The sequence below is a fragment of the Grampus griseus genome (genome assembly GCF_964374135.1).
Source record: "Grampus griseus genome assembly, chromosome: 13".
Classification (NCBI taxonomy): Eukaryota; Metazoa; Chordata; class Mammalia; order Artiodactyla; family Delphinidae; genus Grampus; species Grampus griseus.
The window spans coordinates 37345870-37363523 of record NC_139007.1 but is presented as its reverse complement, the minus strand read 5'-3'; the positions used below and the strand labels follow the sequence as shown (position 1 = coordinate 37363523).

The following is a 17654-nucleotide window of genomic DNA, read 5'->3' as shown; positions in this document are numbered from 1 at the left end:
CAGGTTCACCGGGTCCACAGGGTCCACAGCCTCCTGTGGACCTTTGTCAGCCTTTTCATTTTGTGCCTAGAATGTTTAAGGCAGGGACTAACAGATCATCCAAACTGAGGTCTTTTGTAAGACTTGATTTTCTCAAATATGTTCCTTTCTTTCTGTAAGTGGGTCTCAGTTGATGCTTTAAGATGCATTCTGCCCACATAAAGTCTTGGAGAAGCACTCCCAGCAGGCATACAGGAGGCCTGGCTGTTTCTGAGCAACTGCAGACAAGAGGATGAAGTTTCCCTTGATGTTGCAGAGTCGCGTTGGCTTAACCTTCTATTACCGGGAGCCAGGGTTGGGAGGGTAAGGGAATTTCTTATGGGTGGGTAAAATTTTTAAAAACGAACAATAAATCAAGACTTTGTCTTTGTCTTTTCATTTAGTGGAATAGAAGATGAATGCAACTGAATTCAGTGAAGATGTAGAAGAAGGTAAAAAAAGAAAAGCCTCTTTTTAAAAAATATTTTAACTGAATACTTTTTTTAGATACGTTTACGTGGTTCAAAAATATTAAAAGATACATGATGAAAAATCAAGAAAAGTCTCCTCTCACCCCTGATTCCCATCCTTCTCCGCTCACACGTGTGGTGTTTTATGTATCTTTCCAGAGTTACTTTTTTAAAAGCATCATTTAAAAGTAGTTTCTCTCCTTCCATCTCCTCTCCCTCCCCTGAGAAAAGACTTTAAAACCTGTTTTGAACAAAATGTGCTTGGAACATGGTATCATTGTATAGCACTAGTGTGGTGAGATACAGATTGCTTGATTGGAAAGCCAGTTTTATTGTGATCTGTTACTCAGATATTGTTATCTGAGTGATAGTATCAAAGGGTGGCCGCATACAACCTGCCGCTCAGGGGACCCTGCTAATCCCAGCGCCGCCAGGTGGTCTCCCCGCTGAGCCCTATTTCTTCTCTGCCACAGTTCTGAAAAATAACACTGTGAAAGTGGAGACAGAGGCCGAAGATGCTGCCCTGGACTGCTCAGTGAATTCCAGGTCCTCCGAGAAGCACGCTCTGGACAGCGTCTTCACTGGCCTCCAGGACTCCAGCAAGAGAAAGCAGCCGGGCGGCGAGGGCCCGCCGGACTCCGTCCCAAGCGTGAAGAGGCGGCGGCTGATTCCCGAGGTGAGGGCTCACAGGGAAAGCAGGAACTTGTTGATAGCAAGGACTGTTAGTGAAAGCCTACCACATTCACATAGCGCACCTTACCTAGATTCCTGGAGAAGGTGAGGCTTAGCAGGTCTTTTCCTAAATCAGATCCATCTTTTGTATCTATTAGGAGAGCTTATTCAATGAATCTTTTTGTAAAAAGACCAATTATTTTATAACATGCCTGTGACCCCTAACCTACCTGTTTTATGAATTTGCTTTCTTTTTTTTTTTCGCGGCACGTGGGCCTCTCACTGTTGTGGCCTCTCCCGTTGCGGAGCACAGGCTCCGGACGCGCAGGCTCAGCGGCCATGGCTCACGGGCGCAGCCGCTCCGTGTTATGTGGGATCTTCCCGGACCGGGGCACGAACCCGTGTCCCCTGCATCAGCAGACGGACTCTCAACCACTGCGCCACCAGGGAAGCCCTGCTTTATTTCTTAATCACCTGCTGATTATATTGAACTTTGCTAAGTTCTGAGAGAGAGAAAATGGAACTGGACATAGTGGTCCCCTCTAGTAGCCTGGAGTCCAGATAGGAGACAAGACAGGTACACAAAACAGTTAAGACTGAGGAGAGAGGGGAGTTTGGGAGATGAGGTGTCTGGCCCGGAATGCCCATCTCCACAGACGGGCAGATCACACCTTAAACTCTTAGAAGAATGTTTTCCCAAGCTCTCTAACGCAGCTACTCACCACTCACACACACACATGCGCGCGTGCTCTATGAGGGACCCAGATAGGCATTTCAGCTTCTGCACGTCTGTTCAATAGAGCCCACGTTTCAGAGTTCATCATCATTAGCCAGTACACCATGGGGTATCAGCCTGGGACTCTGGGTTGTTACTAGTTTGTTTTAATTCTCCTCTATTAGATGCTACCCCAGATCTAAATAAATTGGGAATTGATAGGTTTTAGAGATTTAGTAAAGGATGAGATTAAGATGTTCACTAGGATTTCAATATGCAAGTTAATATTACATTATAATGAGGACTGATCTGCATGCCACATCATGGAACATTGAGGGATACATTCATTTATTTATTTATTTGGAATTTTTTTCCAAACAGCTCTATTGAGATATAATTCACGTACTATACAATTCACCAGTTTACATTGTTCAAGTCAGTGGTTTTTAGTAGATTCGGAGAGTTGTACAACCATTACTATGATAAATTTTAGCACATTTTCGTCACCCCGCAAAGAAATCTTGTACCCAGTTAAGCAGTCACTCCCCATCCACGGCTCCTGTCGCTCTTGGCAGCCACTCATCTACTTTCTGTCTCTGTGGATTTGCCTGTTCTGGACATTTCATATAAACGGAGTCATAGACTATGTGGCTTTTTGTATCTGGCTTCTTTTACTTAGCCTAATGTTTTTAAAGTTCATCCTTGCTGAAGCATGTTATCAGTTCTTCATTCCTCTTTATGGCCAAATAATATTTCATGGTGTGAATATATCACATTTTGTTTATCATTCATCAGTTGATGGACATTTGGGTTGTTTCCACTTCTTGGCTATCATGAGTACTCCAGCAATACATTTTAGAAAATCCATAATACCCAGAAAAAAGTTGAATTTTCTTATACCTGTGTGATCATTTTTTTATGAAGGATTAATGAAAAATACCCCACCCTTGACCCTGGCTGCCTAAACCAGCCGCTTGCTGCATACCTTGGGACTCTAGGGAAGGTTTCATGTGTGGACGGCACTTTCCAGTGCAGTAAGTTGATTGTAGATGAAAACTCAGATTCCTGACTGGAGAGATGCCTGCTGTGGCCAATGAAGCTACGAGATGGTGAGTCCGGTAGCTTGTTTGAAAAACCTTTACCCATCTGCTTTTTAAAAAATGCTTTATTTGTAAACCATAATTTATTATCCTTTTCCCTAACGATTGGTATATAGGAACTTTTATGTCATTCCATGTAGTGCCACAGGGACCATCCGTGTCCATATCCATAAACCTCGTGCCCTCCTGTGAGTGATTCTAAGGGTTGGGCTCCTCGAGGTTATTCTGAAAGGGTTGAGGAGTTTGAGAAGCACTACGGTATGTCCCTGAAGGAACTCCAGGAAACGTCTTCTGTGTGTCACGATAAATTCTGCTTATGATCAATTCTGCACACTCACGTTTATAAGTAAAGCTTGAGTTCAAGAAATGGAGCACAAAGTTGAGTGTATCGGTTCACCTTTGCTGTGGCAAACCATCCCCAAACTTAGCCGCCTTAAAGTAACCCCTGTTCCATTCAGTTCTGTGAGTCAGCTGGTGCTTCCTCTGGTTTGGCCTGATGTGGCTGGGGCCAGGTGGTAAGGGAGGACCTCACTCCCGTATCCGGGCCTCACCTGGGCTGGTAGGGTGACTCCAGCTTCCCTTTATGCACTTCCTCACCCCCTACGAGGAGGAGGCTAGTCCAGGCTTACTCTCATGCGTGGAAGATTTCCAAGGAGGAGCGAGGAGGGCAGACTCTGGGGAGCAAACACTTTTGATGCCTCTGCTTGCGACACATTTGCTCATGGGCCACCAGTCAAAGCCAGTCATGTGGCCAAATCTAGATCAAGGGATGGAAAACTAGACACCACCTCCCGATGGTGGGAGCAACAAAGTCACGTTGCAAAGAGATTTCCACACAAGGACAGGGGAACTATGATGGCCATTTTCATAAACAATTCACCACAGCAAGGAACAGCCAGCTCTTGCATCAAGAAGGAATTCTGATCACATGTAGGCTGGTTTGTGGCCTTTGTGGGCAGCCCAGGTTGGCCCCATTGCCTCATTGCACAAATGGTGTCACTCTTCATCCTTTCGTCCAACACATTTTATTGGCATCGTAGAGAAGGGAGCATCTTCGTCTTCTGGGGATAGAAAGGGAAGGAGAAGTTTCTCATGATTTGTATTTTAGTTGAATCCTTCAGTGTATGAAGCAAGTCAGGAAAGTCCTGCATTGGGGAAAGGTCCGCTGAGGTTCACAGTGGAAGGATTTCCCTGAGCATCACAGAAATGATTTGAAGGTTGCAGATGCTCTTCTAGATCTGGTGAGGCAATAAGCTTCGTCTGGCCGGAGCTGCAGCAGCATGCAGGAATCCTGACATGTTTGGAGAAAAGGGAACCAATATATATTTGAATATTTCTAATATGACTTGTCCAATTTACATATTCTAATTGGTCATCTATGTTTACTTTTTTTTTTTTTGCGGTACGCGGGCCTCTCACTGTTGTGCCCTCTCCTGTTGTGGAGCACAGGCTCCGGACGCGCAGGCTCAGCGGCCATGGCTCGTGGGCCTAGCCGCTCTGCGGCATGTGGTATCCTCCCGGACCGGGGCACGAACCCGCGTCCCCTGCATCGGCAGGCGGACTCTCAACCACTGCACCACCAGGGAAGCCCTACTTTTTTTTTTTTTTTTTTTTTAATTTATTTATTTTTGGCTGCGTTGGGTCTTTGTTGCTGCACGTAGGCCCTCTCCAGTTGTGGTGAGCGGGGTCCACCCCTCATCACGGTGTGCAGGCCTCTCATTGCGGTGGCCTCCCCTGCTGCAGAGCATGGGCTTCAATAGTTGTGGCGCACGGGCTCAGCCGCTCCGCGGCATGTGGGATCCTCCCGGACCAGGATCCCACCTGTGTTCCCTCCATTGGCAGGCGGACTCCCAGCCACTGCGCCACCAGGGAAGTCCCCTATGTTTACTTTTCAATGGATTGGATACAGCAGGCAGCTGTAACCCATTAGATTTTGGAGTAGAAAAGACACTTTAAGTCCTGGGTTTTATTTTGGGAGTGCTGTTAGCTTTGTTCATTTCTGTTAGTGTAGATAACATGAGGTTGATAGCCCTGCTCCCCTTCCTGTTCTGTAAAAAGTATATGTATGTGTAAGTATGAACCTTTTGAAATTCTTGAGCTCCTTGTAGAATGGTGACGTGTGAAGTCAAGGCAGTGCTTCCTTTTAAAAGTTTGTACAAGCTGATATGTCAGTAAATCAGTAGCCTCAGAGCCCTGGGGGCTTTCGAACAATCCATTGGTTTTATGAAATTATAGCATGTGTTGATTTTTCAAAATGGTACTAGTCTTAATTTAGAGTGGATAGCCCTTTATCCTTCTCTCCCTGGGTTTTCTCTGATCCATCTTACATGTGTGGTGGGGAAGGAGGAAGTGGGAGAGCGGAAGCAGGGAGTATATACAACTATCTTAAGCACTTTCATCACAGGGTAAGATGGAGGAACAGAGGCTGAATCAAGCAATAATCCAAAAAAGTGGAAAGGATGTACGTTAACAGCTGTTGACGCCCTACCTGACAAATAACCCCACTCCTTGTCTTGTTTCATTTAATCCGTGTAACAGTGATGAGGGAATATCTCCCCCGGAGAGAAGAGCCAGCTCAGACATATAAGTTAAAGTCAAGTGCCAGGATACCAGTGGGGCAGCCTTGATCCTGGTGTGAGGTGGCAGGAGTGACTGGGAACACTCAGCTCTCAGCTCCCCGCTGTGTATCCAGGAGGTGAGCCCCACCTTCTCTGATCCAGCCCATAGGAATGGTCAGTTCCAGAATGAATGGAGACTGGAGTCGGATAAGGGGGAGTTCACCATGGAGCCTTTGGCCAATTCTGTGACCTCCCAAACTCAGGTCCCTCCACGGTGATGAGGGGTGACACTGCTTCCTCATTGGTTCCTTGTGTGGATTGCGACAACCCCTGGAAGGAGCCCAGCACGGGGCCTGCCCTACATCAGCCTTCAAAAATGTTTATTTACTGCTCCCCAACCCCCATCTCCAACTACCACCCCTTACGGTCAGTATTCAGCCACCTCCCTCCATGTTTATCAGAAGGAAAATGGCATGGAATTGCCAAGAGAGGCCACCTGATGCCCTCCTGGCTGCCGCCGGCCTGAGTGCCCTTGATTCTGAGCACCTTCCATCTTCTCCTTTGACCCCAAGGAAGGGGGATGAGGGCGAGGGGGGAGGATTTGAGTGGCAGCCCTGATGCTAAAGGTCTGTCACGTTCAAGCTCCCATCGGTGCTGATGGCCTGTTTATGAGTGACATTTAGTACAATGCTTAGAAGAAAAATAAAACCTCCCTCAAAAAATCTAACAAAAGGCTGCATAAAGACATATTTGGCGCCTCTGCTGGGAGAGGCATGATAGCCAAATACAGCAGATGTGGGAGGTGAGTAGCCAGCGTTTTTATTGCTAATCATCTTTTTGTTCATGGAACTGGGGGTGATATTCAAGAGCCCTGGGCCAGGCAGAAGTTAGCCTTGTTCTCCTGGGGTTCTTTGTTTCTATGTTTGTTTTTAATCCTAAAGTGTCATTGCAGTTTGGTTTTCAGTTGGAGAATGGAACTGCCATCTCATTCGCTCAGTGCAAATGTACTGAACACCTCCTAGGTGTCATTCAGTATGGTCCCAGCTGGAGATTCGTAGTCATTTCCACAGCAGCCCTAGCAGATAGGTACTGTGGCCATTCCCATTTTAATGAGGCTCAGAGAAGCTAGCACTACCAAGCCTGCTTGATTTGGAACTGTGCACTTAAAGCACTGGTGGCCCTGAGCACTGTGGGGTATTTGTAGGATATGCAGTGAGGAGCCTCTGAGGATGCCCTGCCCTGATAGTTTGCCATCCCTGTGGTCTTTCTCTTCTCCCTTCCTATAAGTTGCTTTATCTCCCCAGATTCTTATTTTTTCAGGCATGATAACACATTCTCCATCCTCACCACACAGTGTCAGCAGTATAAAGGATAACCCAAAGGATAAAAGCCATGAGGGCAGAGACAGGCTTGTTCCCTGTGTCCCCAGGGCCTTGCACCGTGCCTGACAGATGCTGGGCACTCAGTAATGTTTGTTTACTGACTCTGTGTGGTAGAAAGCTCTTCCATTCCTTATTGCTAACTACATCTGGTCATTTAATGATGATGATGATGAAGATAAACATTCTGTTAAAATGAAAAGCATCACCCCGTCTCGCTTATTTGGAGGTGGGTGGTGATGCCAGCGCCCTAGGAGCCCTTTTCCATGGTCTGCCCTTGATGCCACATTGATTCTCAACTCCCTGCTCCTCTGAAGGCTTGCTGCTTTCTTGGTGTTCCACTTAGCTGACTGGGCACCACTTAGCCACTCATCATTCGTTGAACTGAATTCAGTGACTGCTCTTGGATTTGGAGTCTTGAGGAAGACTCAGGACTTGGAGCATCTCCATGGTGACCCGGTCCCCAAGATGTCACTGGGCATGGACACATCCGTAACCTTACATCAACCTGTTTTTGATCAGTCAGACTCTCCAGCCAAGAGATTGGGCATTCCCGCTGGAGTCTAAGGGTGCTAGTGACAGAATGAAATGCACGGATCGGATCCAGGAGAGACGCTGGCACTGCAGAGCCTGAGCTGTGCAGCAGAGTTCACATATGGTTGGAAGATGAGCCTCGGAGAATTGGGAACGGTGTCAGCCAGACACCAGTGCCAAGTAGCACAGATTTAAAGATTTCTTGATACTCCTAGACAGCTGAGCAGAGATTTTATCAGCAGCAGCAAATGCAGCCAGCCCATCGTGCCTTGGCAGCGTTTGTGGAATTAACTGGAGCACTGAGTTGACAGGACACCAGTGTGGGGATATCTAAGAACCTTCTCTTTGGTGCTTGTGTCATGCTTTGTGTTGAATTGTGTATCCAAGGTCTCTGGGAGTGAGGAATGTTGCCCTCTGCTGGGACTCTGACTTAATTTTTTGTTCAAGCCACTTAGCCAAAAATGTTTGTATTGATGGCAGTGTTTCTAACATGCTTGGTAGAAACTGAAATGTTTTTATTAATGAGGCTGACTATTGAGAGTTATGGGGGGTCTCCAGTTCTGATACACTGCACTTCGCTCACTGTAGGAATGTGCTGGAGTCAAACGACTTCTGTTTGTTTTGTTCAGATAGTTCACCCAGAAACTTGTCCCTGTGCTTATTTGCTACTCTGAGTGTTAATAAGGGCAGATCCCCCCCTAGAACGTGTACTCTTATTGCATGGCATGTGAGTTTCTGGTGATCTTTCTCTGCATGGAATCTTATTTAAATGTATTAGCGGAACTGCTTGTTACAAAGCCTTTGCCCCTTTCCAAAATCAGTTGTAATGTAATTATATATATATTTTTAATGATTGACATTACACACTCAAATACTCTATATTGGTAAAACCTCACGGAAATCTTATGATCCATGGGACCTCCAAAATTATTTTGGTGTAATAAAATTTAATGGTGAGTGCTTTTTCCTTTTCCGGTAAGCAGCTTGAGGTGACCTCTAAAAATGGTTCACTATTCACTTGACCCAGAAAACCCCACAAAATCACGCAAATCAAGAGGTTCAAATCTTCGTGTTCACTTTAAGAACACTCATGAAACTGCCCAGGCCACTAAGAGTACGCATATCCGAAAGCCACCAAGTATCTGAAGGATGTCACTTTAAAGGAGCAACGTGTGCCATTCTGTCGCTGCAATGGTGGAGCTGGTAGGTGTGCCCAGGCCAAACAGTGGGGCTGGATGCAGGGTCGGTGGCCCAAAAAGAGTGCTGAATTTTCACTGCACACGCTCAAAAATGCAGAGAGTAATGCTGAACTTAAGGGCTTAGGTGTAGATTCTCTGGTCATTGAGCACATCCAGGTGAACAAAGCCCCCAAGATGCGGTGCAGGACTTACAGAGTTCATGGTGGGATCAACCCATACATGAGCTCTCCCTGCCACACTGAGATGATCCTTACTGTAAAAGAACAGATTGTTCCTAAACCAGAAGGGGAGGTTGACCATAAGAAAAAGATATCCCAGAAGAAACTGAAGAAACAAAAACTTATGGCCCGGGAATAAATGCTGCAAAAAATAAATGGAAATAAAAGTAAAAAAAAAGAAAAAATTTAATGGTGAGTAAATTGCTAAAAATCTAATTTACAGTCTATAGGAATTAGCAAGTAAGACAATATGAATTTATTAGGGCAGTGCTTTTCAACAGTGACCCACAGTTATAAATTCACCTTATAGAGCCATCTGGTCCACATATATGGATTTGTATGTAAATACATAGACACAGAGCAGTAGAACAAAACTTCTTGAATTTACTTACTGTGTGCAATGCCCTCTGATATTTTCTATTCTGTTCTTTTTTTCTTTCTTTCCTGTCTCTCTTTCATACTTCCTCCTTCCCGCCCTCTTTCTTTCTTTGTTTTTGTTTTTTTGGCTGCACTGCGCGGCATGCAGGATCTTAGTTCCCCGACCAGGGATTGAACCCGTGCCCCCTGCAGTAGAAGCATGGAGCCCGAACCACTGGACTGCCAAGGAATTCTCCCCTCCCTCTTTTATGCTGGTCTTGACCCATCAAATCAATGTCGTCGTTTAGTAATGGGTCACGTGACAACCCACAGTTCTAAACACACTGTGTCAGGAGTAAAGATTTTCAACCATCTCCATCCCTTTCTTTCTCCAAGTTTCTGATGTATGTGTATGTGGTTTCTTTCTTTCCTTTCTTTCTTCCTTTTTATTTATTTTAATTTTTTTTAAGTTTTCTTTTTTTTAATATTTATTTATTTTATTTATTTATTTTTGGCTGCGTCAGGTCTTAGTTGCAGCACTCAGGATCTTTGTTGTGGTGCACAGGCTCTCTAGTTGTGGCACAAGGGCTCAGTTGCCCTGCGGCATGCGGGATCTTAATTCCCCAACCAGGGATCGAACCCGCATCCCCTGGATTGGAAGGCGGATTTGGTTTTTTGTTCTATAAATTTTTTTTTGAATTTTATTTTATTTATTTTTTATACAGCAGGTTCTTATTAGTTATCCATTTTATACATATTAGTGTATATATGTCAATCCCAATATCCCAATTCATCCCACCACCACCACCACCAACAACCACTTTCCCCCCTTGGTGTCCATATGTTTGTTCTCTACATCTGTGTCTCTATTTCTGCCCTGCAAACCAGTTCATCTGTACCATTTTTCTAGGTTCCACATATATGCATTAATATACGATATTTGTTTTTCTCTTTCTGACTTACTTCACTCTGTATGACAGTCTCTAGATCCATCCATGTTTCTACAAATGACCCAATTTCATTCCTTTTTACGGCTGAGTAATATTCCATTGCATATCTGTGCCACATCTTCTTTATCCATTCGTCTGTTGATGGGCATTTAGGTTGCTTCCATGACCTGGCAATGAACATTGGGATGCATGTGTCTTTTTGAATTATGGTTTTCTCAGGGTATATGCCCAGTCGTGGGATTGCTGGGTCATATGGTAATTCTATTTTTAGTTTTTTAAGGAACCTCCATACTGTTCTCCATAGTGGCTGTATCAATTTACATTCCCACCAACAGTGCAAGAGGGTTCCCTTTCCTCCACACCCTCTCCAGCATTTGTTGTTTGTAGATTTTCTAATGATGCCCATTCTCACTGGTGTGAGGTGATACCTCATTGTAGTTTTTTTTTTGTTGTTTTGTTTTTGTTTTTGTTTTTTGCGGTACGCGGGCCTCTCACTGTTGTGGCCTCTCCCGTTGCGGAGCACAGGCTCCGGATGCGCAGGCTCAGCGGCCATGGCTCACGGGCCCAGCTGCTCTGCAGCATGTGGGATCTTCCCGGACCGGGGCACGAACCCGTGTCCCCTGCATCGGCAGGCGGACTCCCAACCACTGCACCACCAGGGAAGCCCTAGAATCTGTATTCTAACTAGACCCCAGGCTGTTCATATGGATATTCGACTTTCAGAAGCGCTGGGCTGGGCCAGGCCGTGCCAACCATATTCTTCCCCAGGTGGGGAGCAGCCTAAGGATGCACTCTGTCGTCGTCCGTTTTCTAGTTGCCTGAGGCATGCGCATGTCTGTGGAAGCACGTGCTTTGTGCTTCAACCCTGCCTGCTCCCCTGACACCCACAGGTGCTCACCAGTTAGTTCTTCTGCTTCATTAGACCCTCAAAAATATATTCCAGTATGTTTTGGGGTCAAATTCAACATTTGTCAAAAACAAATTGATGACTGAAATATGTAAACGGCACATATTTAAAGCATACCATTTGGTAAGTTTTGACGTGTATACCAACGAAACTATGCCACGATCAAGATGAGAAACATATCCATCGCCTGCTACCATGAACGTCTCCTTGTGCCCTTTTGCATCCTCCCCCCATCCCCAGGTAACGACTAATCTGCTTTCTGTCACTAAAGATGAATTGGCATTTTCTAGAATTTTATATGACTGGAATCCTACAGGCCTCTTTCGTTTGACTGGCTTCTTTCACTCAGCTTAATTATTTTGAGATTCATCGTGAGTATCCTGTTTATCATCTGTATTGCTGAGTAGCATTCTGCTGTATAACACAGCATATCTATATACTTGTTTAAAACTTGGGTTGTTTCCAGTTTGGGGCTATTTACACACAGGGCTGCCATGAACATCTGCATGTAAGTCTTCGTGTGATCATGTGCATTCATTTTGCTTGGTAAATGGATACCTAGGAATGGAATACCTGGATCATATGGTCCCATATATATGTAACTTCTTAAAAGAATACCAATTGTTTTCTACAGTGGTTATACCATTTTATATCCACCCCAGCAGCGTGTGAGAGTTCCAGTTCCTTCACATCATCTCCGTCATTCAGTACTGCCTGTCTTTTTGATTACACCCATCCTAGTGGGGGTGATGTGGTATCTCCGTGTGGTTTTAATGTGCAGATTACTAAGCATCTTTTTTTTTTAAATTAATTTATTTTTTGGCCGCACTGTGGAACATGTGGGATGTTAGTTCCCCAAACAGGGATCGAACCCGTGCCCCCTGCAGTAGAAGTGTGGAGTCTTAATCACTGGACCACCATGGAAGTCCCACTAAGCATCTTTTTATGTGCTTTTTTGCCATCTATATGGCTTCTCCAAAGTGACTATTGAAGCCATTAATTGGGTTGTATGTCATACTGAGTTTGAGTGTTCTTTATGTAATCTGGATTCAAGTCCTTTATCAGATAAATGATTTGCCTGTGTTTTCTTCCAGTCTGGGCTTGTTTTTCATCTTTTAAAGAAGTGTTAAATTTGGATGAAGTCCAGTTTATCAGTTTGTTCTCTTATGGATCATGCTTGTGGTATTGTATCTGAGAAATATTTGCCTAAAACAAGGTCATAAGGGATTGCTCTTATGCTTTCTTCTAGAAGTGTTAGAATTGTAAGTTCGTTTTTAGTTTTACACCCATGATCCATTTTTAGTTAATTTTTTATATGATATATGTAGGATGAAACGTTTTTGCTTTTTTTTTTTTGCATATGTATATCCAATTTTTCTAACATCATTTGTTGAAAAGATTCTCCTTTTTCTACTGAATTGCCTTTGAACCTGTGTTGAAAATCACTTGTCCATATATATGTAAATAAGCCTCTTAAACCGTCCAGGGCCTGGCAGTAGGGAAAACCACTAAAGAAAGCTGAGGACTCTGGGATCCCAAATGGTCTGGGCAGTTGCCTTCTGGTATGAAGCTTGGGCTCAAGCTTTGGAGCCTTTAAGGGTATCTTCAGGACTTCCCTCGTGGTACAGTGGTTAAGAATCTGCCTGCCAGTGCAGGGGACACGGGTTCGATCCCTGGTCTGGGGAGATCCCACATGCCGTGGAGCAACTAAGCCCATGTGCCACAACTACTGAGCCCACGTGCCACAACTACTGAAGCCCACGCACCTAGAGCCTGTGCTCCGCAACAAGAGAAGCCACCGCAATGAGAAGCCCGAGCACTGCAACAAAGAGTAGCCCCCGCTCACCGCAGCTAGAGAAAAGCCCGCGCAGAGCAATGAAGACCCAGTGCAGCCAAAAATAAATTTATTTATTTATTTAAAAAAAAAAAAGGCTATTTTGAACTTGCCCTGGGAGTCCATCAGGAGTGGACCTGCAGAGTGTGCCAACCTTGGGAGAGTTGAGGAGATAATCCCTGAAATCATTTTTGGTAGGGCTTAATTCTCTCACTGTCCTCTATTGAGCAAGGCTGGAGAGTACATAGAAAGTACCTTTCTAGATGCATAGGAAAGGTGTTAATTCAGTACATGCAGTGGGTGCTTTAGGACATGGGGCTTAATGCTCTTCCGCAATTCTGGTTGAGAAGGGCTGCTGGACCAAGAAGGGCTAGGAGACCGAGACTTAGAAAGCTGGGAGGCCTCAACACTTCACAGCATCCACAGTCGCCCGAGCTTGGGCGAGTTCTGAGCCTTTTCCAGTCTGAGATTAGATGTGACTCCAGGCAGTGGTAGAGTTGACAACAGACTGCCACTCTCTAGACCAGGGGTCCCCAACCCCTGGGCCGTGGACTGCCTGTTAGTAACCAGGCCGCACAGCAGGAGGTGAGCAGCGGGTAAGCAAGCGGAGCTTCATCTGCCGCTCCCCATGGCTCCCCATCACTCACATCACCGCCTGAACCATCCCCCAGCCCACCACTGTCCGTGGGAAAATTGCCTTCCATGAAACCGGTCCCTGGTGCCAAAAAGGTTGGAGACTGCTGGACCCCAGTTCTTCCGTGCTCAACACCAGGCATCTTGGGAGCTGTCCAGAGTGGAGACACCTGCTCTCCTAGAGACTGCAGACTGGACAACACACTGCTGCCTTCTGGAGCTGCCGTTGGCAGGAATCCTCCCTGTCTGAGAGCAGTCAGGGCAATGAGGTGGCCTGCCCAAGGCTGAACTGCCACAGGAGCGCTTCCCGTGCCTGGGAGTCTCTCTCCCATCCCTTGAGGACTCTTGCCCGGCCTTGCCAGGATATGTGTTTGCTCTCCTGCCAGGCCTTGTAGACAGGAAGTTCAGGGCTTGTGTCCTACAGGAATTAGAAGTTTTTGAGGTCCAGCCTGAGCCTCTCAGGAAGTAGGGAGAGCGAGCAAGTTTGGTGCTGGGATGCAGGTTTGTGTTAGTGGTGTGTTGTGTACCGGTAGAGTGATTCCCGGGCAAGGGAAACACTTTCTCACAGGCTCCTGCGATCGACCTCGGCCCCTCTTTTGTGTCTAGGGTATTAAACCAGAACCCTCAGCTAACGCACTTCTTGTCTTCCAGGCGCTCCTAGCAGGCATGCGGAACCGGGAGAACGGCTCGCCCTGCCAGGGCAACGGGGAGCAGGCAGGCAGGGGCAAGAGCTCGGGCTCCGCGTGGCCGGGCGAGGAGGAGCCCAGCAACGACGTGACCACGCCCTCCTACAAGAAGCCTTTGTATGGCATCTCGCACAAGATCATGGAGAAGAAGAACCCTCCCACCGGAGACGCGCTTAACATGTTCGAGCTCTTCGAGAAGGCGAACCCCAGGAACAGCCCCTCACCACTGCGGCTCCTGAACGAGCCGCAGAAGCGGGACGGCGGCGGCGCCGCGGCAGCCACCGACAGTGACCCCAACATCTACTTTCTCATCCAGAAGATGTTCTACATGCTCAACACGCTCTCCTCCAACATGTCGCAGCTGCACAGCAAGGTGGACCTGCTCTCCCTGGAGGTGAGCCGCATCAAGAAGCAGGTGAGCCCCACCGAGATGGTAGCCAAGTTCCAGCCGCCCCCCGAGTACCAGCTCACGGCAGCCGAGCTCAAGCAGATCGTGGACCAGAGCCTGTCGGGCGGCGACCTGGCCTGCCGCCTGCTGGTGCAGCTCTTCCCTGAGCTCTTCAGCGACGTGGACTTCTCCCGGGGCTGCAGCGCCTGCGGCTTTGCGGCCAAGCGGAAGCTGGAGTCGCTGCACCTGCAGCTCATCCGCAACTACGTGGAGGTCTACTACCCATCAGTGAAGGACACGGCCGTGTGGCAGGCTGAGTGCCTGCCCCAGCTGAACGACTTCTTCAGCCGCTTCTGGGCCCAACGGGAAATGGAGGACAGCCAGCCCGGCGGCCAGGTCGCTGGCTTCTTCGAGGCTGAGCAAGTGGACACCAGCCACTTCCTGGACAACAAAGACCAGGAGGAGGCCCTGTCCCTGGACCGGAGCAGTACCATCGCCTCGGACCACGTGGTGGACACGCAGGACCTAACTGAGTTCCTGGACGAAGCCTCGTCGCCAGGGGAGTTCGCGGTCTTCCTTCTGCACCGGCTCTTCCCCGAGCTCTTCGACCACCGAAAGCTGGGCGAGCAGTACAGCTGCTACGGGGACGGAGGCAAGCAGGAGCTAGACGCACAGAGGCTGCAGATCATCCGCAACTACACGGAGATCTACTTCCCCGACATGCAGGAGGAGGAGGCCTGGCTGCAGCAGTGCGCCCAGCGCATCAACGACGAGCTGGAGGGCCTGGGGCTGGATGCGGGCAGCGAGGGCGAGCCCCCGCGGGACGACTGCTACGACTCTTCCAGCCTTCCCGATGACATCTCCGTGGTCAAGGTGGAAGACAGCTTCGAGGGCGAGCGGCCCGGCCGGCGGTCCAAGAAGATCTGGCTGGTGCCCATCGACTTCGACAAGCTGGAGATCCCGCAGCCCGACTTCGAGGTGCCTGGCGCCGACTGCCTGCTCAGCAAGGAGCAGCTGCGTAGCATCTACGAAAGCAGCCTGTCCATTGGCAACTTTGCCTCACGCCTGCTCGTGCACCTGTTCCCCGAGCTCTTCACCCACGAGAACCTGCGCAAGCAGTACAACTGCAGCGGCTCGCTGGGCAAGAAGCAGCTGGACCCGTCCCGCATCAAGCTCATCCGCCACTACGTGCAGCTGCTCTACCCGCGGGCCAAGAATGACCGCGTCTGGACACTGGAGTTCGTGGGCAAACTGGACGAGCGCTGCCGGCGCCGGGACACGGAGCAGAGGCGCTCCTACCAGCAGCAGCGCAAGGTCCATGTGCCGGGCCCGGAGTGCAGGGACCTGGCCAGCTATGCAATCAACCCCGAGCGGTTCCGGGAGGAATTTGAGGGGCCCCCGCTGCCCCCCGAAAGGAGCAGCAAGGACTTCTGCAAGATCCCCCTGGATGAGCTGGTGGTGCCCTCGCCCGACTTCCCGGTGCCTTCGCCATACCTGCTGTCAGACAAGGAGGTTCGCGAGATCGTGCAGCAGAGCCTCTCTGTGGGCAACTTCGCCGCGCGGCTGCTCGTCAGGCTCTTCCCCGAACTCTTCACCGCCGAGAACCTACGGCTGCAGTACAACCACTCCGGGGCGTGCAACAAGAAGCAGCTGGACCCCACGCGGCTGAGGCTCATCCGCCACTACGTGGAGGCCGTGTACCCGGTGGAGAAGATGGAGGAGGTGTGGCACTATGAATGTATCCCCAGCATCGACGAACGGTGCCGCCGCCCCAACAGGAAGAAATGCGACATCCTGAAGAAAGCCAAGAAGGTGGAGAAGTGATGGGCACCGCGGGCACTGAGCGTTCTGCCGGAGCCCGCGACGTGTCCACAGCCGCGCACCTTATGTCGGCGGGGAGTGGCCTGCTGCACTTGCACACGTGACCGCCCCGCCGGCCACGGCCGCGAGAAAGAAGCCTCGCATTTGGCCTCTTGTACTTACTTTTGTCCTGTGTTCCTGGTGGTACAGCCAGAGTCGGGGGAGGGCCAAGCTGTGATAGCAGAGAGGCCTCAGGAGTCAGGGTTCCCTCTCCTCGGCAGTGTCCTCCCAGTCCCCTCACAATTTGAAATGCAAATCGAGCAACCCTCTTGGTCCTCTTCCCACGTTTTACATCTTCCACTTTTATCAGTTTTTTTTAAGTTAAAAAGAAACCCTTTTTTAAGAAAATCATTGGGCTCTGTGGAGGCCATTTTACTTAGAAAAAAATCTTTTAAATATTTGAGATGAAGTACTGTAAGATGAATTCAGTTGCTGGGAATTTTTTTTTAAAGACGGTTTCAGATAAATGAAATGTTTAGAAGTGCCATGATCATGTGTGTGGCTAATTAATAGCTTCAGGTGGCCATGATCATGCGTGTGGCTAATAGCTTCAGGTGGCCATGGCCATGATCATGCCTGTGGCTAACAGCTTCAGGTGGCCATGATCATGCCTGTGGCTAATAGCTTCAGGTGGCCATGATCATACGTGTGGCTAATAGCTTCAGGTGGCCATGATCATGCGTGTGGCTAACAGCTTCAGGTGGCACAGAGATGGATTTACTGACCTTGTCTTTTACATTGGATTTTGGAAGAGTCAGGATGCCTCTTGGATGGCGGTGGAGGGGATGGAATAGTGCGATGTCTTTCTGACCATGGTCAGTCACCTTCTCCCTCCCACTGTGGTACTGAGGAAGGGGCTTAGGGGGCGGCCTGGCCCACATTGCCGCGCCGGTAGAATATTGTGCTCACTCTGTAGACGAGAACACTGGATGATGATGATGATGATGATGATGATGATGATGATGATATGAATGTAGAGAGACGTGGAAACACGTTCACAATGTCTTCATTTGAGCTGTGTCCTCCCACTGCCCCCTCTCCTCTCTAGGCAAGGATGCTGTTGGAGGGGCAAACACATTACCTTGGAGAAGTGTGTGTGGATATCTTGTTTGATTTAAGGATGGGCCCCTTTGGGCTCACCAAGAACTGTTTACTTTCCATGTGTGTATTTGTACA

The 17654-nt window shown here is 48.2% G+C and overlaps 1 protein-coding gene and 1 pseudogene across 2 annotated transcripts; both read left to right on the top strand.

Annotated features, from left to right (window-relative positions):
* Positions 1-433: 433 nt before the first annotated feature.
* Positions 434-16442, top strand: BEND3 (BEN domain containing 3; the record flags this gene model as incomplete). The annotated part of the gene is made up of 3 exons (XM_082668916.1): positions 434-470; positions 962-1164; positions 14196-16442. The coding sequence occupies 3 exons, from the start codon at positions 434-436 to the stop codon at positions 16440-16442; spliced, it is 2487 nt and encodes an 828-aa protein (XP_082525042.1).
* Positions 8449-9002, top strand: LOC309831614 (large ribosomal subunit protein uL22-like; annotated as a pseudogene). The gene has a single exon. The product of its transcript is annotated as a large ribosomal subunit protein uL22-like (transcript).
* Positions 16443-17654: the final 1212 nt, after the last annotated feature.